Genomic DNA, 25398 nt, shown 5'->3' on the forward strand with positions numbered 1-25398 from the left:
ATAACTAGCAGAAGAGGTTTACCAAGTTCTTTTGAGTTCTAGGAAATCATTGAATCTATGAGTGTTCTTGGGTACCCCAACTTGGGATAAGAGCTCTTTATTTAAGAATACTTAGAGAAGGGAACAGATTATTTCTTCTCTCTTTCCTAGGCCATTTTAAAAGAAAATGTGTATTGGTAGCTAAAGTTTGTCAAATGCATTATAACTTCTTAAGATATTTACTTGATTTTATTGCTGTGAGAAAATATTTTGTTTTTTTCTTGACATCACTCATACTTGATTTTGCTGCATTTTTTCTACAAACATTAAATTTTTAAAAATTGGTGCATTATACCTAAAACTGGAATTTCCTGTGATGTGTTCTAACATGCACTTGACATAGTTTGGTTAATTTCATCCTGTGCTATGTTTTTGATCTACTATCATGTTATGAGTGGTTAGTATTTCATCTTTATAATATATGGACAAATCTTATAAATGCTGTGATTAAAAAAAAATTAAGCAACCATTCTAATATATGGTACTTCCTGTGTCCTTAAACAGAACACTCTTTCCAGCATAACATTTTCTTAACTACCCCCATTTTGAACATTGTAGTATGCAGCAGGCCCTGGGGCCCAATTGAGGCAGCTTCTCTGTTAAATGCTCCCCTGTCTGCTCTCTGCTTGGAGTTCTGGGATTGCTTTGTTTGTTTCCCCCTATGCTTTAGTCCTGTTTCTTGTAACTCTCAGGTTGTTTTTCTGTAATAGTCCCTCTCCTCCCTTTTCTAGGCTCCTTTTTAATGGCTGTGGGCTTAGAGGCTGTATAATTAAGCTTGTTAGATAATAATTTCCAAAATGAGAGTAAATAAGCTCTGAGTAAGAGCCCGGGGCCCTGTTCTCTAGATGAAAAGCATCTGTTTCATTTGTAGGATTTTTAAATATCCATTTTGTATTTTTAGAGAGTCCTCCCCAAGCCCTCTATTCCCTGCTTTTTAGTTGTTGGCTACTCCAGAGAAATAAGTCATAAAGTTGATTGGTTAGTTTTGTTTTTTCATCCATTCACTCACTCATTTGATGCTTATTTACTGAGTATCTACACAGTGCTGTTCACTGGATCACTGGACCTAAATAGGTAAGATGTATACAAAGCAGCCTCTTGCTTAGCAAAGAACATGGGAGAACAGTCTGCAGTTTGTTGTAGAAACTTTTGATGAAGGCATTTTGAGTTTTATTTTCTTTGGTAATATGTTTTAATTTGATAATATTGTTTTAATTTGGTCAAACTTTAAAAGTATTAATTGTACGAGTGTTCTGCAGAAGAGTTAACATACCCAACCTGAGACCGCTAACCACATAAAGCTATCCACATAAAGCTAGGCATCTTGGAAGATGGCTCTCAGAGTGCTCCTAGGCCATATTTAGCTGATAAGTGTAGTTTGATGTGTCTGGATGAGGCACAGGACCTGACTGTGCTGAACCTCTGCTTTCCTTCTGGGAGTCTGGAATTTTGAGACGTGTCAGAGGTTGGCTGTGTGAGCAAACCCTCATAAAAATTGTGGCCACTGAGTCTCTCATCTGCTTCCCTAGGCAGAAACATCACACACATACTACATTTTTCAATGCTTGGGGAAAATTTGTGCTGAGTGTAGCCCCTCAATGGGAAGGTGGGGTCTGGGGGAAACAGAACTTGCTTACATGAGAGAGAGCAAGCACTTGCATACTCTCAGTCCACATAGAAACTTGCATATGGAATTCTTCCCTTGTGATTCAGCTGTGTGTCCTTACTGTGTTGTATGCTGCATCTTAGCCATGAGTGCAACTATGTGTTGTGTGCCAGGAGACCTCTAGTGAATTTTGAAATGTGAGGGTATTCTGTATTCACGGGCTTAGTGCTAGATGATCTGAAGGAATATTCCTGACAACCGTCTTCTGTGAAGTAGGTCAATGTCATTACCATTGGGAAGTGAAGTCTGTGGAAGCTTTCTGAGGTTGAGTAACCTGTATGTCCTCTAGCTCATAATTTTATATCTATTTTTCTCAGATGTTTGTACCTTATGGTCTCTCTTTTTCCTGTTGTTTAAATGGGGCATTTAAGTGAGGGAAATTACTGAGTGTTTTTTAATGCCTTTGTCACCTCAGGTATGAGCACATCCTCATGGAGCCAGACCCAGTACCAGCGTATGCTCTCAAACTGCTGGTCGCGATGACTGAACACAACCCGACTTTTACCAGGTACTGTAAGTTCAAATCTCTTGGTCTTGTTTCTCATCTATAAAATGTGTTTTATGTGATCTGGAAATGTTGTTACAGATGATGAGATTCTAAAACACCAACATTTGAGCTGCCAAAGTGGTACTTTTTCATATTTCCTGGTTTGTACTGTCATGTATGCTGTGCTGGCTCTTGTGCTCAAATTTTTAATCCCTTACCTGAGTTTGCATCCTGTAAAGTGCATGATGCTTTCAAAATGATAAATTCTTTAAAGGGAAAAAACTATTACATATAGTTTTAGAAAATTGGTGCCACATTTTTCATTGAATATTGTTAAATCTCAGTAGTGTTTATTGAATCTTAGTTGCTACCATTTTATTCAATTGACATACTATTCTTTAAGTGGTGGGGAAATTTTGCTGTTATTGAATATACTGAATAATGCCAGATTGCATTAGCACTGGTTGCTAGAATACTTTTAGTTTTGCCAGGCATAGTTCATCTGAGAATACCTAGGGCCACAGAAGGGAAACATAGGAGGAGGTTTTCCTTGCTTTCAAACAAGAAAACAATTAGTGTTGGGCAGGTGATACCTGAGGTCTTTCTGGGCTTTGAATACCATCCATAGGAGCAGGGCCTCCAGAGTCATGGGTTCATTTTAAATAAAGAGTTAAATCACACGTTTCCAACCACCTGTGTTTTTTCTTGACCGCTGTCTAATCACAGAAATGCTACATTATCATGCATTACCATTTACTTGCTACTAGTAAATAAGAAAGGCTTTTCTACTTTAGAGAGTGGAAAGCTGGGTGTGTGGGAGTACCTGTGTGTGCCATGAGTCACCATTGCCACATGTTCTTGGTCTTGTCCATGATGCTGGGGCTGTCCAGCTTGCAATCTGGCTACCTTCCTTTATCCATTTCCCGAAGGTGCCATACAAATACTACCTGGTCCTCTCTGGGTGGTGTTGCAAAAGAACTCGGGGAGCACAATGAAAACTCCATGTTCCTGAAGCCTTTTAGAGTCTTCCAAAAGGTGCTGGCCATGGAACTCCCAAGTTCCTCACTTGGAAAGCACCATTTTCTCTTCCTAAAGAATTAGTTAATTCTAAAGAGTAAATCTGTCTTATAAGTTGAGTAGAAAGTCAGATAGTTTCTTCTTTCCTAGGCATTTGACATCAAGTACTAATGCTGTATGCTAATTTTATCTTCTCATGAGATTGAACAGATTGCATTTACTTTTTTAATGTCGACTTTAGCTCATTCCTGTGACATGTTTTCTGTACGCCTTTTCCTTTTTGCCAACTCTATTAATTCAGTTAAATTTCCTCATATTGGTGCTTGAGGAGAATTCTAGAGAAGTAGAAACAGGTAATTGATAGCTTCTATAAAACCATTTTTATTTTAAAAATGATCATAAAATAGGCTTAAAAATTAATTTACTCTAGTTTTTATTCCCTAAGCAGAGTTTACAAACAGAATTCAGTGGGCTAATTTATATTTTTGTTTTATTTGAGCAAGTAGTGTTTTCATATGTTGTCTTTCTCTTAAATTCGAAAAGTAGAATCTGGAGATTTCCTGGGTTTTCGTATCTCAACCCCCCTGACCCCCAACTGCCTCTTATACTTCTCTTCCCTTAAGGTTGATGTTGTTACTGTTTTAGTGTGTGCTTCCTAAACAATGTCGCGCTACTTAAATTATATGTATAAATACATATATACACACACATACTCTGCAATGCTTTTTTAAAAAATATTTATTTTTTAGTTGTAGTTGGACACAATACCTTAATTAATTAATTAATTAATATGTGATGCTGAGACTCGAACCCAGGGCCTCGCATGTGGTAGGTGAACACTCTACAGCTGAGCCACAACCCCAGCCCCATCTGAAATGCTTTTAATGCAAGTGTTTATTTGTATTCTTGCTAACTAGTAAATAAAAATGGAACTTCCTTTTATTTTGCATTCCCCTGACTGTTGATAATATTGAATCTCTTAATGTTTATTCACTGTGTCTAATTAAAGTGTAAAAGGTGAATAACCTTCAAACTTCAGTTCTACTTCTAAGAATCTGTTCTGCAGGAAAACTCCCATATGCACAAAGATTTCTCCTGAGGCAAATTTTTTTCCAGTACTAGGGATCAAATCCAGGGGTGCTTTACTATAGCTACATCCCCTAAGACCTTTTATTTTTGTTTAATTTTGAGATAGTCTTGTTAATTTGCTCAGGGTGGCCTTGAAATTGTGATCTTTTTACCCCAAATAGCTGGGTTATAAGCATATACCACCATGCCCAGCCTGAGGTAAATAATTTTTAAAATGTGAAAATTTTATATGATCTATATAATTTTATATGAATATAAATTGAATTATGTAATCATAATATAGAATACAATATAACTATTTAAAAGAGCACAATTAATTTTGAATACTGATATGCAGAGATACCTAAATCGTTTTGTTAAATGGATTAACTGCCCCCCCCATGCCAATTTTACATTACATGGGGTCTTTATAGATTCTGTTTTGCCTGCCTGTTTTCAAGAAACAAGGTGTTAAGATAACAGTGGCACCACGTGTTTTGGTGCAGGCTCCAAGGGTCAAGAGCAAAGCATTTAATTCTGGTTATCTTCTAGCTCCCACATACTTTAGGGTGGTCCTTGGTCCTGGGACCCATGTGAAACATGACAAGATCATGCACCAGCCTTAAATGTTGGGGAGGGAAGAGTAACCAATAATTAGACTTTGGGGATTTGTTTTTATTTCCCTACTAGAATTTTTAAAAATATATTTTAAGTGGAAGATTTTGGAATCGGTAATACTCCCCCCTCCCCCCCTGGAAAGATAACAATGTAAAGTAAAAAGACATTGAAAAGACTTATTCCTTTCCTTGTTTGTCTCATTTCCTAGCATGACCTATGGTGCACTGCTTTTATTTCTTTCATGTCCAAATGCAAGCTAATGTGAAGGTATATTTTCTCATTTCTTCCTTTTACACCCAAATAACATTATATATGTTTTTATGTCCCTTGATTTCTTTTTCACTTAACAGAATATTCTCAAGATTTGCTTCTTATATCAACATGTAGAGAGCTTCCACATTGTACTTTATAGTGGTGAGATTTTACCTTGTGTGTCTATACCATACTTTATCTAATTAGGTTGTAATGAATAGACTTATTTCTAATCTTGTGATATTGCAAACAGTGAATAATGTTATATATACATACACGGAACTCTAAAGAGATGGCTACTATTAATTTGTGTGTGTATTATTTTTCACATAGATGGTAGCATGCCGACTACCCGTTTTTCACCTTTTTAAAAACTATAGCTATATCCCCTAAGCTTTATTGGAATGTATTTTACAATTTTTCCTCTTTTTAAGATATAATATTGCATTTTATGAATATTCCATATTGATTTAACAAGTAAGTCCTCTTTTGGAGAATATTTATTTTTTCTAACCTCTTGATAAATTAATGACATAGGTTACATGTGTAGGGTAAATGATTAGAAGTGGAATTGCTTCAACAGTTGTACAATATTTGTACATTAGTGTCACCTGGGAATTTGTTCAAATTTCTAAAGCCCTGGTCTTTTCTGGCCAATAAAATCATGATCTCTAGGACTAAACAACAATTGCTCATTTTTACTAGATGATTAAATGCACAAATACCATTGAGAACCTCTAGACTGAGCATTTCTAATTTTGAAAGATGTTCCCAAATTGTCCCTAGTCTAATTTGTGCCAATTTCCTGTTCTGTTCACTATGTATATAAGAGTGGCAGTTTGTGTGAAACCTGTATCAAATTAGTGTACATGACTTTTGTCATTTTGATATATGAAAATTGAGTCTTTAATATTCACTTCTAGTTTATTGTATTGTGATTATCACTGTATAATATTTTTCTTCCATTTCTGGTTTGTATCTACTTTTATTTATATACTAATATATGGTCAGGTTTATAAATTTTCCATATTTGCTTACTGTAACCAAAACAAAATAGTCCAGTGCTGAGAACTATCACCCTTATTTTGGCAAGGATCTAAAATGCTAACTCATCTCATTTATTGATTCTTGATTTTATTTCTTGCTCTATAGGAGTCTTATTAAGGAAGTTGGGGACTAATCCGACATGATGAAGATTTGGGCCTACTTTTTCTTCTTCTAGGCACAGGGTCTCTGGTTTAAATCCTGGGTCCTTGATCCATTTTGAGTTGAGTTTTGTGCATGATGAGAGAGATGGGTTAATTTCATTTTGCTGCATATGGGTTTCCAATTTTGCCAGTACCATTTATTGAAGAGGCTATCTTTTCTCCAGTATATGTTTTTGGCACCTTTGGCTAATATGAGATAATTGTATTTATGTGGATTTGTCTTTGTGTCCTCTACTCTGTACCATTGGTATACAAGTCGATTTTGTTCCCAGTACCATGCTGTTTTTGTTACTATTGCTCTGTAATATAATTTAAGGGCTGGTATAGTGATGCTACCTGCTTCACTCTTCTTGCTAAGGATTATTTTGATTATTCTGGGTCTCTTATTTTTTCAGCTGAATTTCATGATTACCTTTCTATTTCTATGAGTAATGTCATTGGGATTTTGGCTGGAATTGCATTAAATCTGGATAGTGCTTTTGGTAGTATGGTCATTTTGACAATAATAATTCTGCATATCCAAGAACAAGGAAGATCTTTCCACTTCTAAGGTCATCTTTAATTTCTTTCTTTAATGTTCTGTAGTCAGTGAGGTGAATAGATAGCCTACAGAATTGGAGCAAATTTTTACCACACACCCATCAGATAGAGCACTAATCTGTAGGATATATAAAAAACTCAAAAAACTTAACACCAAAAAACCCAATCAATAAAAGGAACAAGGAACTGAACAGATATTTCTCAGATGGTGATATACAATCAATCAACAAATATATGAAAAAATGTTCAACATTTCTAGCAAGCCAAGAAATGCAAATCAAAACTACTCTGATTTCATCTCACTCCAGTCAAAATGGCAGCTACTAAGAACACAAATAACAATAAGTGTTGGCGAGGATGTGGGGAAAAAGGCATACTCATACATTGGCTGCATCAATTTGCAGTCCCATCAGCAATCTGGAAAGCAATATGGAGATTCCTTGAAAAACTGGGAATGGAACCACTGTTTGACCCAGCTATCCCACTCCTCGCTCTGTACCCCAAAGACTTAAACACAGCATACTACGGGAACACAGCCACATGGATGTTTATAGCAGCACAATTCACAATAGCTAAACTGTGGAATCAACCTAGATGCCCCTCAATAAATAAGTGGATAAAGAAAATGTGCTGTATATACACAATAGAATATTACTCAGCAATAAAAGAGCATAAAATCATGACACTTGCAGGTAAATGGATGGAGTTGGAGAATATAATGCTAAGTGAAGTTAGCCAATCCCCCAAAACCAAATGCCGAATGTTTTCTCTGATATAAGGTGGCTGATTCATAGTGGGGTTGGAAGAGGGAGCATGAGAAGATTAGATGAACTCTAGATGGGGAAAAGTGTTGGGAGGGGAAGGGAGGGGGCTTGGGGGTAGAAATGATGGTGGAATGAGATAGACATCATTACTCTAAGTACATATGTGAAGACAACATATGTACTCTAAGTACATATGTTGTGCACAACCAGAGACATGAAAAATTTTGTTCTATATGTGTACTATGAATTGAAATGCATTCTGACTTATATAACAAGTTAGAATAAATAATAAATTTAAAAAAATAAAATGCTAACTCATTAAACTCAGATCTTTCCCATCTACTTGGTAGCAGTGATTTTTTAGGAAAAAGCTTGACTGCAAAATGTATATCAAGTACAACGACCTGTTTTGTGCAAATAGATTTCTAATATACAAATAACCATGACCCACTTCTCTAAATTTAACTTATTAATTGAATCCATTAGCATCATGTTCTTTGAAGGGTACATATCTTAGTGTGGCTGGAAATCACTGAGTTTAGAATACCAAATAATAACCATTGGGACATTAAGATACCCTGTGTCAAGTGAAGCATTATCATTTTTAGGTGGTTTTTCTGATTTTATGGGAGTATTCTTGGATAAGGAAACCCTCAAAAACCTTAGTACCATTAAAGTTTTTTTTTCCTTTTCAAAATAAAGCAAATGTTTGATCAAATCTATATTGTATATTTCTATGGCTCCAGTGTGTGCCTGAGAGTTTGTGCAGCAGTATGGGTTGGTGTGGCCTCATGGGAGATGCTTGGGCCATGGGGGTGGGGCCCTCATGAATAGGTTAATGAATTTCCTATGAGAATGAGTTAGCTACTGTGGGAGTTTTACTGCCTTCTCTCTCCCCTCCACATGCCTACTTGCCTTATGACTTCTGGCATGTTATGAAGCAGCACAAGACCCTCACTGGGTATGGCCACCTATTCTTTGTTTTCCCAGCCTCTAGAACTGTGATTCTAAACAAACTTCTTCCTTTTATAAATTTCACAGTCTCAGGGATGCTGTTAAAGCAAGAGAATGTGGGCTAAGACATATATGACAACACTTATTTAAAACAAACAAACCAAAAACACTTCTGGTTTGGCAAATCTAGTTTATTGCGGAGTTTATAGCAAAGAGGTAAATTGTTTTCCACATTAGTGCAATTTTACTCTCGGGGGGAATCTGTTAACTCTCCTGAGCTCTGCCCTTTTTTTCTTTCTTAATTTTACAGTAGGTTGCACCAAACCATTCCTCTTTGAGAGAGCATTACTCCAGTAGCTTGTTTCCAATAAGAGCTAATTAGCTTTCAGCAAATTTCCCTCCGTAAAGAAATTGAATTTTAACTTTGAGTTCTTGGGAGCAAAATTTAGCTATCTTTCTGAATTGCAAAAGTATTCTTTATATTCTATACCTAGGAAACATTGCTATCATTTTAGTTTCCTCAAAATGTTAAAGCCATTTCTTTTATGACAAGATCATAAAAATGCTTTTTAGAAAAATGAAATTTTTAGGGATCTCTTAAATGAACTTCACCGTGAATCAATGGTGTATCCTTCAGTAAAAATATTCTGGCCTTATGGTCTCCTATTTCCAAGTAATTTCCCTCTTTGATTGTTGGTTCATTTGTTGACTCCTTGATTCATTGATTTATTTAACATCTTATCAGCAACTACTGAATGATGACAGGGATAAAGAATATGATACAGTTTTTACCTTAAGGGTGCTTACCATTTAATGGAGGAGGCAGTTTTTTATATTTGCTTTTATTAAATGTTGAAATATTTTCAAAGAGACCTGCATGTTCCTAAGATTATGGCAGCATCTAAAGGACTGTAACAAAGCTAGCTGTGTCATTTTAGTCTAGTTAGTCAACCTGTCTGTACCTAAGTTCCCTCCTCTGGAAAATAAAGATGTTTTTACCATTGGATCCATAGACAGTACTTTAAAAGTGTTGCTGATACCCCAGGTCAGAGGCCCTGCTGGTTTCCCATGATGTGCATTCAGTTACCCACCTGCATAAGCAAAGGAAAAATAAATTTAATTTCAGTGTGACCCAAAGTGGGCAAGTAGCTAATCTACGGTGGTAGGTCCTAAAGAAGCCTTACTATTTATAGAAACAAAAGCCAGGATAAATATATATATATATTTAGCCAGCTGAGCTAGCCAGAGTGTACATACAGTGGATGTTACAACTCAGGTTTTCAGCCCTTACTAGTGTCTGCTCAGGCTTTGGGGCCATTTCCTCTGTCCCCATTCTCATTCATCATGATGAAGTTCAGCTGCAGAAAAAGTTTATCAGGAAATTTGGGAAATTAGAGCTTTAAGTTTTAAAGTGTCTCTATTATAGAAGAGTTCCCTTTTTTCTCCCCCTTCCTTCTCTCTTCCTTCTCCCTTCCTTCTTTCTCCCCTTCATCATGATCAGAGGAAGAAAGATTGAAGGAGGAATTCCTAGAAGACAGAAGGTGGAAATGTTTGGTGACAAGAATACAGACCACAGCTCTAGCACCCTATAAAGTAGTGTAAACAAATTTTTTAATAGTTGAAAGAAACTGCATGGGGAGGGGCCATTCTTTTAGGATTTATCTTGGGATTTATCTTTTAACCTGTTCTTTCCTCTTTTGTGGACTCATTTTGAACACTCTATTCATGAGTTTGCCTTTCCGTGTACATATATTAATTAGGCCTTATCATATTTTGATGTAGATTTAAAATTCTATACAAATTTCAATTTCATAACTGGTTTAAAAAAAAGCCCAAATCCTCAGAAATGTTGGCTATGTTTGAGATGTTTTTCTGTTATTAAAATAAGCCATTTAGAGTGTTTTTTCCTCCTCATTTAGCTCAAGTTATACAGCTAAAGCATTTCCTTGGATGAAATTTCTGAGAGTAAAATAACTACTAAAGCAAAACTTCACTCTTAAAATTAGAACGAATTGACTTCTCCAGAAACAACATGTTGCTTCTCAGGGTGCCTTTGGATACAGAAAAGCCTCGTAAGGAGAAGCAAGCCAGTCTCTGAGGCTCCCATTTCCATTTTAGGGTCACTTTGTGTGGTTTCCTACTTATTCCTCACCAGCACTCTGCAGATTAGAGGATTTCTCCAACAGGGGCTGCACTCTTGAGCATCCATTTTTAACCTGCTCTTTCCTCGTTTGTGGACATAGCCCATGTTCCATTGTTCTCAGCACATAGGGTTCACCTCTATGCTTCTTACTAAAATTAGAGGAATTTCAGGAGATAACGCAAGTGTAAAAGATTCAAAATTCTGAGCTGGTCTTTTTTTTTTTTTTTCCAGTGGTGGGAAGGGAGGCTATATAACAGGGATTGAACTCAGGGGCACTCAGCCACTGAGCCACATCCCCAGCTGTATTTCGTATTTTATTTAGATATAAGGTCTTACCGAGTAGCTTAGTGCCTTGATTTCCTGAGACTGGCTTTGAACTTGTGATTCTCCTGCCTCAGCCTCCTGAGCCACTGGGATTACAGTTGTGCACTGCTGCGCCTGGCAAGAGCTTTTCTTTTTTTTCTTTACCCACTTTCTCTCCCTGCCTTGATTTTAGGATTGGTGTTGTGTACTTGTCCAATGTGTATTATTGATATTAAAATTAGGAAAAATTTGGAAATAAAAATTGTCCTAATTGTTGGCTTTGCTGGGGTATTTTATGTTCTTCCACTGAAATTGTCCTTTTAATAGGTCTTAGCATAAACCTTTATTTTACCCTTGAAAAATTAGCATTTTGGGATTTTTTTTACTTTCTTGGTTTAATGACTTGTGGTTTTTAACCATGTTTGAAAGCTGTTAGTGAAATAGAACCTCCAATTCTAAAGCAAGTGTTGATGTATTTAAGTTGGATGTGTTTATGTTATCTGGTTCTAGAGGAATCTACAAGTTGCAAAAGTATATTTAGAGGAGACATATTGTGCTTGCAGTGGTTCTCTGGATTGGTGAACCTGTTAAAGTTGTGTCTACTGGAATCTGGCCAGAGTTATTTCAGGTAGTTATTTCAGGCAGTGATATTTCCTCATTGTTTTCTTTCAGTGTAGATGTGAATTCATCGTCATGTGAGCACTTAGCAATTATTTCTGGGTTAGAAATAATTTTTTTTTTGTCCAGTGTGAGATTTACAAGGAAACAATTTGGAATTTATTGTACAAATATTGATTCCCCAGTTGTGCATTGTAGAGCGGTTTTAAATCTGAGTTCGGAGTCAATGATGCTTTTTTGGGTTTTGCAAGCCATCCTAAGGTCTGTCAACTTTCCCTTTTTCTCTAATGTAAGGATTGGCAGGTTGTGATCCAGAAGGCCAATGGGCTTGCAGCCTATTTTTGTATGGCTTGCGAGGTAAGAGTGGTTTTTACATTTTTAAAGCGTTGTAAAACTTACAAACTGAGAGACAACTGTGATACAGAGATCCTTATGTCTGCCAAAGCCCCACATATTTACTTTTGAAACTTTTCAGAAAGTGCCAACTCTTGGTCTAAAGAATAAAACTTTATATATGAACTTAAAAATATCAGCTATTTAGAACTTTATGGAACTTTGGAGATCATTTAGCTATTTTAAAATGTATATTTTATTATTCAGGTAGGGTAAAGCCAACCAAAATGAGATGACTGACATTGAAAAGATAGTCTGTTAGACTCGGATCCCAAGAGGAGGGAGCACCACGCCACTGGAACCAGAAGGGGGTAGCATCAGGGTAATCAGGAAGCACAGGAAGATGTGGATAGAAACCTTTATTGTGGTTTATGTGGAAAAGAACAGGTAAAACAGTAAATAGGTTTAGGATTGGCTAGTTTCACAACTTGAGTGGCTCTGGGTTGTAAGGGCTGACCCTACAACCTGTATCTGTACCTGTCTCTGGAGGGATTATGACAGATGAATAGTGGACTGGAGTTTACAAAGCTCAATTAAGGAGGTGTGTAAAGGTAGGAGCTCTGGATTGGTTGGTTTGCATAGGAAATCTGCTGAAAGGTGGGCTGTTTGCTTTCTCTAGGAATTGTATGTTTCCTCCAGGCCCCAAGATGCAGAACATCCATGGTACAGGGTAAAAAGACATGGTTAGGCCAGTGTCTTCGTTTTATGCAGGAAGAAAATGGGGGCTCTAGAGGCAATTTGTCCCATCCCCCACAATTCACTTGAAGCAAGATCAAATTAATCATTAAATTTAACAATTTGATCAAATTAGTGGACCTCTTGGTCCATTGTTTTTTGTTCTACTCAGTAGAGCTGCTTTTATTTTGGAACACAAGTCACTATCACAGTGGACTTTAAAGTCAAACTGTGCTGTAAGTCTCATTGTGTCACATTTACATCTAAGAGCAATTCAGTTTCTCAGCACAGTTAGCCTTAGCATCATGTGGATAATGACAAAAGCATGTTTCTCCTTCATTTCCCTCTGCCATCATCCATCTTGAGGTTCTGGCACCTTCTTTGCTTTTCACCATCCTGCAGCTCCTGCTAGAATTGGATTCATGGTGTGATTCTAGTTCCTGGATCAGTTCTACCTTTTTCTTCCCTGTCCTCCCAGGATTTGAGCTCTGTTCTGGCTCCTGATTTCACGTTGAATTAAGTTCACTGGCAGCCTCCTCAATCTACAAAGTGCTAAGAAATGTCTCTGTTGTGGGGTTTGTGCTGACAGAGAGCTGTGAGTGGTCTCTGCATCTGTGGGACTTCCCTGAGTGTTAGGATGAGGATGTCAGTGCGGAATTGAAGATGGCAGTCATGGTGGCATTGATGAAACTCAAACCTTCACAGGCTTTCATAGGCGATTAGCCATCCAAATGTTGATGTGTTTTGATGAAACACTTGGTTTCTCATAGGTACACAAGGTTTAGTATTAAAGCAATACACTTTATTCTTATACTGTTCCATTTTCTCTTGTAGCCACTATAGGCATCAATATTTTCAGAATTTAAAAGGAATAGTCTTTAAATTATTTATTTAACATCAGATTAACATCTTCACTTCATTGCTTAATTTTTAAGGAATGTGTAAAGGTGACAGTGGCATTGGATCCAAATAATGACGTAGGGACAATTTGTTTAACTGATACACATGTTCATCCTTGCTTGGTGGGAGTTCCCAGTTTTTCTTGTTAGCTTCTTTGAATTTTGACTGATCAGTTATTACCTTTTGGTTATTTTCTACTGGTAATGCAGATTTATTTTGCTTCTGATGGTGTCAAACTGTGCACCACTGCAAACAGAGGCAGAAGAAAACATTGTCTCAAAATAAAGCATTTCTGTGACACCCATATATTTTGTGTTTGGTCATCAAGTCTAATTCAGCAACCATTATTTATTTGTATTTACAGCTTGCAAAACCATCAGTTTATGGCATCCTGACTCTAGAAGTGATGGCTGAACAAAGTTTCTTGATGCCATCAGTGTATCTCCTGAATTCTGAAAGAATAAATTTCTTATTTGGCAAGTTGTAGCATAGCAAGCTCTGTTCCTATGTTTCCACACTCCTTTGGTGATTTATCAAGGTGATCTGCCATTTTGGAATTAACAAAGTACTTGTGATGTGAATTCTTTCTTGTTTATTTACTCTTGATAAAGTTATACATTGTTTGAATATTGCATACACCTGCCCCTGTCAATCAGCTTGGTGAAGATGAGCTGAATGGAATGTAACGTGAGGCCTAACACACAGACCCTTGATTCATCAGTCATGTCTCAGTACCAAACCTTTCCCATGTCAAGAGTCTTCTAATTCTGTGTGGTGACAGTTATTGGTCAGAATATATCAGTGTTTGCTGTACAGATGGAACCTTTGTGATATAATTAAAGGGAGCTGCCAGATTAGACAGTGGTCCGAGTGTAAAATAACATTCTGCGACTTTCTTGGGACATTTTTAATACCATCTTGAACATGTGTTGCCACTTAGCATTCTTTGCTGTGGCATATTATTACATAGGGGGAAAAAACCAGGCAGTCAAGTAGATTAGTCACGGTTCTTCAGAGAGGTAAATGCTGCTGAGACATTTCATACCCTCAGAATGTACCACATTTTCCTGCTATTTTATTTTCTCAGCCTCATTGTAAATCTTGCCTAACCATTCGGGCAGGTTGTAGGGATAGATTTCATTGGGTTTTCATGAGATTCAAACATAGCATAGGCCCAAAGGGAAAATAGAAAAGGACATGAAAAGCCAGTTCCTCACAATAAACATGTGAAAGACTTACCTCATTAATAAGCGAAGAAAATTATGTTAAGATAGCAAGTTAACTGAGAAGGAAAGCCACATCATTTTTTTTTAAAGTACTTGAGAGTCTAATGAAATATGAAATTCACTTTCATATACTGCTGCTTGCCTTTTAAATTAGTATATCCCTTAAACCCCAAAGTTGAGGCAACAAAAGCAAAAATAGACAAATGAGAGATTACATTACACTGAAAAGCTTCGTACAGCTAAAGGAAATAGTGATCATAAGATGAGTCAAGTTATGGAATAGGAATAAATATTTGCAAACTAATAATGCATCTAATAAGAGGTCAGTATCTAAAATATATAAGAAACTCCAATTCATAGTAGGACAGCAACCTGATGGAAAAAAAAATTGGGCAAAGGACTTGAATAGATATTTCTTAAAGGGAGACACATAGCCAGGTGTGGGGGTGCAAATCTGTGATCCCAGCTGCTTGGAATGCTGAAGCAGGAGGATCTTGAGTTTGAGGCTAGTTTTGCAATTTAGCAAGACTCTGTCTCAAAATAAAAAATGAAGAAGGCTGGGGAAGCGGCTCAGTGGTAGAGTACCCAGTACACTGACCTCCCCCCCCAAAAAAGACATACAAATGGCCAGTAGGTATATGAAAAAATGGTCAACATCACTAATCATTAGAGAAATGCAAATTAAAATCTGTCAGAGTGGCTATCAAAAAGACAAAAAGATTAAATCTTAAATATCTTTGATTCTACTTTTAGGAATACATCCTGAGAAAATAGTAAAACATACATATAAATATGTACTTACAAGAATGCCCCCTAAAACATTATTTGAAATAATAACATTAAAAGTAAAGACAGCCAGTGTCTCTTTTTGGAGGGCTTTTTTTTTTTTTTTTTTAATGTACCAGACAATGCTAAAAGCTTCACTGGCATTTGTTAGTATTGCATGTGGTGAAGATAAAGCTCAAAGTTTATGTAAATTTCCAGGGATACAAAGCTAGGAAAATTCAGAATTGAAATTCATTTGAAGTGATCCCTTAGCCCTACTACCTTTATTTTCATTCTAATGTATAAGAATAGATCCTGTAAAACAGTGTTCCATCCAGAGGGGGAGACTAGTTAAATAAGTGGATAGGTTATAAAGCTGTAAATATATAACAACTCATTTTATATGAATATTTAACATCATGGAAAGTTGTTTTTAAAATGTTAAGAAAATCACTAGAATTTGGACTTTTCTCCCAATTCCCATCCCAATATGATGTATTTTATAGGCTCTGATAGTGGCAGATTCCAGTTCTAATCTGATTCATGACTGACTTTGCAGGTTGAACAAATTGCCTCAGCAGCCTGTGCTTCAGTGTCTTCCGTGTCTTCCTCTGTAATTGGACAAAATTTCAGAATTCATAGGTGTTGAATGAAGCAGGGATGTTCAAGCACAGAGCTCAGTGCAACACAGAGTTCATGCCCAGTGAATGGTAGCTGGTATTTTAAAGATAGGTTTGATACTGTGTCGTACATGGATAGAAAAAAAGACAATGGTGGCATTATATATTTTCAGTGTAATACTTTTCCCCCTAGATAACATTAATGAAATATTATATTCATCTTACTATACTTATATACATTTTATGCAAATAACATATAGTTATATAAAATATTTAAAAATAATTATTTGCTGTAGTTGGGATAAAACTGGAAATTTGCTACACACACACACACACACACACACACACAGGGTCTGGTGTGGTTCTAGGAAACATGAACTTGAATGATGATCAATCACCCATCTGTGGTTTCATAGTCAGCAAAATAGCATTAGTTCACTGGTTTCAAGTTGATCATTGCTCTCTATTCTTAGCACCATAGAATCACAAGTTGATCTAAGAAATAGCTCCTAAAACGAGCTTAGGGTTGCTAAAGTTAATAATAATGTACCTACAGGAATAGGAATCAAATCTAAACTCTGAACATCAAGAGTGATGGGGTCATAGCTCAGTGGTAGAGCGCTTGCCTAGCATGTGTGAGGCACTGAGTTTGATGCTCAGCACCACATTAAAAAATAAATAAATAATAAAGGGTATTGGATCCATCTACAATTAAAAAAAAAGTGAACAGGGTGTTAAGCTTTATTATTTTTTATTTTCATTTTTACTCTCTTCCATTCTACTGCCATTGACATTCCTTCTTCCCAGCTCGTGAATATTGTGACCAGTTTTTTATTTTATATTTTCCTAGTAACTTTTTAAGTGTTGATATGTCTCAGGTTTCTGCCTTGAGTCTTTCACTCCTCTTTTCAAACTTAATTAATCTCTTATCCAAACATGCTGTTCCTCTGTACATTATCTTAGAACAGTATCTCAGAGCAGTTAAGGTTTTGAACTCTGAAACCGTTTGGTTGTGTTACCTTGAACAAGGTTCAATGTGAGTTTTTCCCCTTGGCAGGGTCAGGTTAATTCCTGCCTCACAGGAAGGATTAAGTGACTCAAAGTACTAAGCACAGTGCTTCCACACACAGGGAGCTCCAATAAAGGAGATTGCTTCTTGTGATGTTCATTGTATCACTCTTGGTGGCTCCTGGGAACACAAATCAAGTACTTGGAATCATTCTAGATCTTTTTCCTGTATCCAGTAGTTTTCTTGCTACAGTCTCATTTAGTGTATCTCATCTTTTCCTATAGATTCGAACGGAGTCCTACTTTGACTGATTTATCACCTCTTAGAGAGTACTCCTTGTCTGCTCACTGATCCTGTTTTTCTCTAGGCCATTCTCCCGATTGGAGACATAAAATGCTACTAATGATATCACTTTGCCTTATCCCAACCCACAATGACACCCAGTCATCTAGAACAGAGTTTACAGGAAGAGTAAACTTCCTGTAAAATGCCAGGTAGTAAATATTTTAGGCTTTGCAGGCCATATGGTTTCTGTTGGAGCTACTCAGTGCTGTCATGAACAGTGTGCAAAGGAAGGATCATGGCTATGATTCACTAAAATTTTATTTCTGGAAGCTGAAATTTTAATTTCATATAACTTTTATATATTACAGTCTAAAATTTTTTTTCTTCAGCCATTTAAAAATCTGTTTTCAGTTTGTGGGCCATACAAATACAGGTAGCCAACAGCATATGGCCTGCAGGCTGTAGTTTGCCAATTCTCACCCAGAGGATCATGTTCAAGCTTCTCTGCAGTATTCTTAGCAGGATCATTTGTGATCTGCCCTTGCCTACTCCTCCAGCCTGATCCTCTTATTACCTCATCCACATATTTAATAAACTTGCTTTCCCACTTACTTTCCATTGCGCTTACTGAGCCATGGTTTTGCTTTTCCATGCTGCAGCTTTTTCCCAGGACATACTTCATTGCTCTCTGCTTTTCTTCCCTGCTTACCTGTCCCTCTGTCTCTGTCAATAACCTATTTCTGGAGCTGGGGTTGTAGCTCAGTGGTAGAGTGCTTTTCTAGCATGGGTGAGGCACTGGGTTTGATTCTCAACACCGCATGTAAATGAATAAAAATAAAGTTCTGTCAACTAAAAAAATATTTTAAAAAATAACCCATTTCTGTATACCTCAAGCAGTAACCTATATTGTGGAATGTGAACTCGCATTTAAGTTGCCTTATTACTTGCCACTTAATCCATTTATTCAACTTCTTTGTACCTCCATTTCTCATCTGAAGAAAAAAGGACTAATAATGCCTCTGAACTGTATGTTCCACATAGTAGCTGTAATCCCTGTTTGTTACCATTGTCATTATTGGTTTGGTTGCACTTTGAAGCCTTTACCCCAGCTCTTCAGAGGATTCTGTTTCCTTTTCTACCTTTTATGGATTTTTAAAAAATATTTGTTTTTAGAAGTAGTTGAACACAATATCTTTATTTAATTATTTATTTTTATGTGGTGCTGAGGATCGAACCCAGGGCATCGCACGTGCTAGACGAGCACTCTACCGCTGAACCACAATCCCAGCCCGCTTTGATGGAATTTTTGGGGGGTGGGGTACTGGGGATTGAACTCAGGGGCACTTGACCACTGAGCCACATCCCCAGCCCTATTTTGTATTTTATTTAGGGACAGAATCTCATTGAGTTGCTTAGCGCCTCGCTAAGCAAAAAGGTGAGGTTGGCTTTGAATTTGCGATCTTCCTGTCTCAGCCTCCCAATCCCCTGGGATTACCGGGATGAGCCATGGCGCTCAGCCCCTTTATGGATCTTTAACTTTAAATATCAATCATACAACTTATAATACTTAATGTTGCTCTCACTTAGCCAGAGCATGACACTAAGAGGCACTAAATACATATTTATTGAATGAATGGGAGAAATCTCAGTCTGATTCCAAATAGAATCTAAAACAAAAAATTTTGTTTTCATTTCATGAAAAGGACAAGAAAGACTATAGCAAATAAACAGATTCATGACATTAAAAGCGATATTTAAAATATCTCATTTGATATGAACCCAATAATAAAGAATAGTAATTATATCTGTAGGAGAAAAGAAAATCTGACCATATATACAATTGGATGATTCTCTTAGGGACTTGCCTCAGTCTGTGCTACTATTAATTCTTTTATCTTACTGATACTTTCTCTTTATGTTAAGTCTCCTCCCCATTTTGGTGCAAGAATGAACATGCCTCTTTTGCTGTAGTTTCAACATGAGCTGTGAGATGGATATAGAGTCATATGTTGCAGAGAATGCCAAGGAGTCACAGAATCCTTAGAGAAAGGAGACCCGCTGCAGAGCCACAGGCTTCAGAAAGACAGGAAGGGAAGTGGTGGGGAGGTTCTGGACCCAGGTAGGACCTAAAGCACTGGCAGGATGTGGGAATGAGGGGCCACAGCCCTCTGCTGGTGATCAAGAGCATTGCTGCCTGTGTAGGGGCAATTCATGTTAAACCCTGGATAAATAGGACTTTCAGGTATATGCCAGTGTCTGCAGTTTGGAGGCATCAGGGATACCTTGAAAAAAGAGTTCTGCATGCCTTGTGGAGATCCTCTTGACTACAGTACACTCATTTCGCTTTCTGTGATAGTTACACTTTGTAGCCCTGTTTCGTTCAACAGATGTGGATTATCACAGGACTGTATCGAGCATCTGTTGAGGTATTAGGTGTAAAAATATTTTGCAAAGTAGTGTATGCAACGTAAAAATCTTCTATTTCTGCTTAAAATATTTTTCCTGTTGGAAAACACTTGATTTTAATCTCACCAAAAATTTTCTTGCTAAAATTCATCTTTTTCATGCTATTTTAGGCAGTGGGAAGTTTCTTTATGTAGGAGGTACATTCTAATATATCTTCATATTGTAACTTAATTCTGGGACTTTCTTAGTGAATGAAGCAGTCAGCCTTATAACTTGAATTAAGTTATTTTGATATGTTTTGTGCCTTCTGGGGTATAAACATCCTCAGGGAAGAATAATAATGCCTGCTCCTAAGACACTGTAGATCTTTTTAAAATGGCTTGATCTAAAATTTATTCATGCAAAATCTAAAATATCAACCCTTCCCTTTTTAGTGTATGTGAAAAACAATTCCTAGTATATATTATTCCATTTTTGTTAAAGTGTTCTGCAATTCTGTGTAAGTGGATTAGCAAGCATTGCAGGCAAGGACAAGCATTTCAAGGAGAAAAGCTGCAAATGTTATTGCTTTCAGGGTAGACATAATATCATACTATAAACATTAGGAAACCATTTCTTTTTGAAGCTGGTTCACTGAATCAGTAATTTGAAATTCAAGTTGATTTTAGAGATTTTTAATTTAAAATGACTGTCATTGGTCCACTAGACTGGTAAATTATGTAAACACAAAAGCTATATTTGTAGTATAATGCTCAGTCAGTTATAGAACAAATATGAAATGTAAAAGTCCTAACCAGTAGTGTTGGAAAACTAAACCAAGTCCAGCTTCTGTTTGGGGTCGATATGCAAGTTGACCAGAAATGGCTTATTCAGAGAATCAAATATGAATTCATTTTAGGAAGGGAAGCAGGGGCGAGATGGAACTGGATTGGGGAATAAGTTTAGACCTGAAATAGACAGAATTCTAAGATGGCCTTTAAGATTCCCAGCCCCTGGTCCTTGTAACCCTTCTTCTAATTATTCAATTAAACATTAATTTAGTGCTGTTGTGAAGGGTTATTATAGTTCAGGTCCCACATTAGTTGACCTTAAAATATAGAGAATATCTGGCTGGGCCTGACCAATCATAAGAATCCTTGAAGTCTGGCCTAGTGTTCAGAGATGGAGAGAGTTGAAGCTTGAGAAGGATTGGACATGGAAGAGAGCCTCCCTTCCTGGTTTTGAGATAGTGGAGTCAAATGGAAAGGAATGAAGGAGATGAGCTGGCAGCCAGCAAGGAAACAGGGACCTCAGTTCTCCTATAGGGAACTGATTTTGTCAACAAGAGGAGGCTGAAAATAGATCCCTTCCACACTAAGCCTCTAGATAGAGCTTAGCTTAACTGACACCTGGATTCTGGCTTTGTATGACTCCAAGAGGTTAACATAGACATCTGACCCGCAGAATGTTGAAATAATAAGTGGGTATGACTTTGTTTTGTGTTACTACAATGCCCACAGTTTCCCCCCTTATAGCATTTTAGTGACCTATTAACTGGTTTCTGACTCTATAAAATAGAGTTGTTCAGACTGTGGTGAAGTGATATTTTAAACATTTTCTATTTGTTACAGACTGTTTTACAAAGATGGCCATGAAAGTATCTCTTATCCTACACTCTTTTCTATAAAGAGACTATGCCACATCTTGCCAAGAGTTTGAGTCTAGTTGCCTTCCACTTGATTCTGGACTACTTTAATAACTCACTTGTTCCCACTTAGAACCCAGAGAAATCAACACTACATGACTTCCAGGGCTGGGTTAGGCAAGGCCATGTGGCTTTCCTCTGGTTTTCTTGGAGTGTTCACTCTCCAGACACACTCTGCTCAGAAGCACCCTCTCAATACCAGCTGTCATTCTGGAGTGTCCAAGGCCACAGGGAGAGGGCAGCAGTAGGCTCTCAGGCGAATAGTTAATGGAGCTTTCTTTTACTTATCCCTGCCTAGCCAGACAGAGGAGCTGTGGTAAGCACCCCAAGCCTTTGTCTTCCCAGCTGAGGCCTCAGACATCATGAAACAAAGACAGTTCATCCCCACTGTGCCCTGTCCAAATTCATAACTCGTAGAATCCATAAGCATTGGAAAATGGTTATTTCTTTATGCTAATAAGTTTTCAGTTGTTAGTTATGCATCAAATGGTATTCAGACTATTTTTTAAAAGTTTTTATTCTCACTTGTTACATATGACAGCAGAATGCATTTTAATTCATATTACACATACAGAGCACAATTTTTCATATCTGGTTGTATATAAAGTATATACACACCATTTGTGTCTTCGTACATGTGCTTAGGGTGATGATGTCCATCTCATTCCAGTGTCTTTCCTACCCTCATTCCCCCTCCCACCCTTTTGCCCTATCTAGAGTTGGTCTAATCCTCCCATGCTCCCCCTCCCAACCCCACTATGAACAAGTCTCCTTATTATATCAGAGAAAAATTTGACTTTTTGGAATTCACTAACTTCACTTATTATGTTCTCCAACTCCATCCATTTACCTGATTTTATTTTCTTTTATTGCTGAGTAATATTCCATTGTGTATATATACCAATTTTTCTTTATCCATTCATCTGTTGAGGGGCATCTAGGTTGGTTCCGCAGTTTAGCTATTGTGAATTGTGCTGCTATAAACATTGATGTGGCTGTGTTTTTAAGTCCTTTTTGGGTATAGACCGAGGAGTGGGATAGCTGGGTCAAAAGGTGGTCCCATTTCCAGTTTTCCAAGGAATATGCATATTTCTTTTCATATTGGCTGCACCAATTTGCAGTCTCACCAGCAATGTATGAGTGTGCCTTCCCCCTCCCCACATTCTTGCCAACAATTATTGTTGTTTGTTTTGTATTCTTTTCTTTTTTTTTTTTTAGTTGTAGCTGGGCACAATACCTTTTTTTATTGATTTTTTTAATGTGGTGCTGAGGATTGAACCCAGGGCCTTGTATGTGCTAGGTGAGTGCTATACTGCTGAGCCACAACCCCAGCCCTGTGTTTGTATTCTTAATAGCTGCCATTCTGACTGGAGTGAGATGAAATCCTAAAATACTTTTGATTTGCATTTCTCTAATTGCTAGAGATGTTGAACATTTTTTCATATATTTGTTATTGATTGTATATTACCTTCTGAGAAGTGTCTGTTCAATTCATTGGCCCATTTATTGATTATTTGTTTTTTTGGTGTTTAGCTTTTTGATTTTTTCATATATCCTAGAGATTAGGGCTCTGTCTGGTGTGTGTGTGTGTGTGTGTGTGTGTGTGTGTGTGTGTGTGTGTGGTAAAAATTTGCTCCCAAGCTATGGGCTCTCTGTTTACCTCACTGATGGTTTCTTTTGCTGAGAAGAAGCTTTTTAGTTTGCATCCATCCCACTTATTAATTCTTGATTTTAATTCTTTTGCTATAGTAGTCTTATTAAGGAAGTAGGGGCCTAATTCGATATGATGGAGATTTGGGCCTACTTTTTCTTCTATTAGGCACAGTGTCTCTGGTTTTATTTCTAGATCCTTGATCCACTTTGAGTTGAGCTTTGTGCATGGTAAGAGATAGGGGTTTAATTTCATTTTGTTGCATATGGATTTCCAGTTTTCCCAGCACCATTTCTCCAATGTATGTTTTTGGTGCCTTTGTCTAATATAAGATAACTGTAATTATGTGGGTTAGTCTCTGTGTCCTCTATTCTGTACCATTGGTCTACAGGTCTATTTTGGTGCCAATACCATGCTGTTTTTGTTACTGTTGCTCTGTAGTATGAAGTCTGTTACAGTGATGCAACTTGCTTCACTCTTTTTCTAAGGATTACTTTAGCTATTCTGGGTCTCTTATTTTTCTAGATGAATTTCATGACTACTTTTTCTATTTCTATGAGGAATGTTATTGGGATTTAGATTGGAATTGCATTAAATCTGTGTAATGCTTTTGGTAGTATGGTCATTTTGACAATATTAATTATGCATATCCAAGAACAAGGGAGATCTTTCCATCTTCTAAAGTCTTCTTTAATTTCTTTTTTTAGCATTCTGTAATTTTTGTTGTAGAGGTCTTGCACCTCTTTAGTTAGGTTGATTCCCAAGTATCTTACTTTATTTTTGAGGTTGTTGTAAATGAGGTAGTTTTCCTCATTTCCCTTTCAGAGGATTTTAAAAATATTTTTTTAGTTGTTGATGGACCTTTATTTTTATTTATTTATATCCAGTGCTGAGAATCAAATGTAGTGCCTTAGACATGCAGGACAAGTGCTCTACCAATGAGCCACAACTCCAGCCCCTAGAATAAATATTTTTATAAAATACTATAAATGACTTAAAAGAAAATTCAGAAAAAGATAGAGTATAGGCAGAAATAACAAACTATCTTTTCCATGCTACTGTTAGTCAAAGCAGTCACAATTCTGCCGAGGTTTAAAGGCAGAAGACATAGACACTTCATCTCAAAGAGAAGACTCAAAGAATTTGGGACTCATTAAGAGAAAAACATTTTATTTTGTAATAGCTTTATCTCTACAGAAAAGTTGCAAAAGTAATCCAACGAATTTCCATCAGCCCTTCAGCCAGCTTTCATTATTGTCATCATCTTATAGAGCAAAAGCAGTGTACGAAGAGTCTCTTCAAATTTTTAGATATCAGATGTTCATCTACAACTCACTGTGAAATAAAATGAGTAAATAAAGAAAACAATTTTTTTTTTGCCCCTGTCCAGCGTACTATAGAACAGTTCTAGGTTTGGCACTTTAGGACATTCTTTGCTTCATTTTTAATTTTTAAGTACTGATTAAACCCAGCATATTCATCTCATTGTCCACTTGTTGATCACTTTCCAAAATTTTGAAAAAATGAGTCTTCAATAGTTGTAAATGTTTGCAGACATCCTGGTTCTTTATTTGCTTTAGAGTTACATGTAAGGTTAGTTCATAAATCATAGAAAACAATATAGAATTTTTAATGACATTTTTAAACTTTGCTTGAGTTCCCTTTTAATTTACTAGTGTAATCTGAATTATGTTAAATCAAGGAACAAAATTTGTCGTTTTTGACTGTTCAGAAGAATGTAAAGCCTGGAGTTTTACATTTTAGAGGGGACTTTGAAGACAATCCAGCCTGCTCATTATGCAGAGATCTGGAGAAGAATGTATTCTGATTTTTAGTATGAATTACGGTAGTTTAGTTTGGTTATAACTTATTATATTTTTAAATGAACAGGTTGGTCTTGTGAGTGCACACTTCTATATCTGAATGATACAGCAGCCTATAATAAATAGAGGGAGACTTGGACTTCTAGTTATCATTGGAGAAGTAGTGGTACCTTTGTTCTTGGGACTTTCTTGGCCTTAATTGCTAGGATAACTTTGAGATATATGCCCTTGGATATTTCATCCTGGACCTAATGATATTTTATATCATGAAGCCTTAAGACAAA

General features: G+C 36.8%; 1 protein-coding gene across 1 annotated transcript in view; it reads left to right on the forward strand.

The window, feature by feature from the left end:
• The window catches only part of ULK4 (unc-51 like kinase 4), a 536768-nt gene that overhangs the window by 212823 nt on the left and 298547 nt on the right, over positions 1–25398 (forward strand). The window contains exon 30 of the mRNA XM_081284376.1: positions 2121–2213. Within this exon, the coding sequence (XP_081140502.1) occupies positions 2121–2213 (93 nt within the window). The remainder of the gene's footprint in view (positions 1–2120; positions 2214–25398) is intronic.

This window comes from Spermophilus citellus (assembly GCF_964194105.1).
Source record: "Spermophilus citellus genome assembly, chromosome: 3".
In the NCBI taxonomy this organism is placed as follows: Eukaryota; Metazoa; Chordata; class Mammalia; order Rodentia; family Sciuridae; genus Spermophilus; species Spermophilus citellus.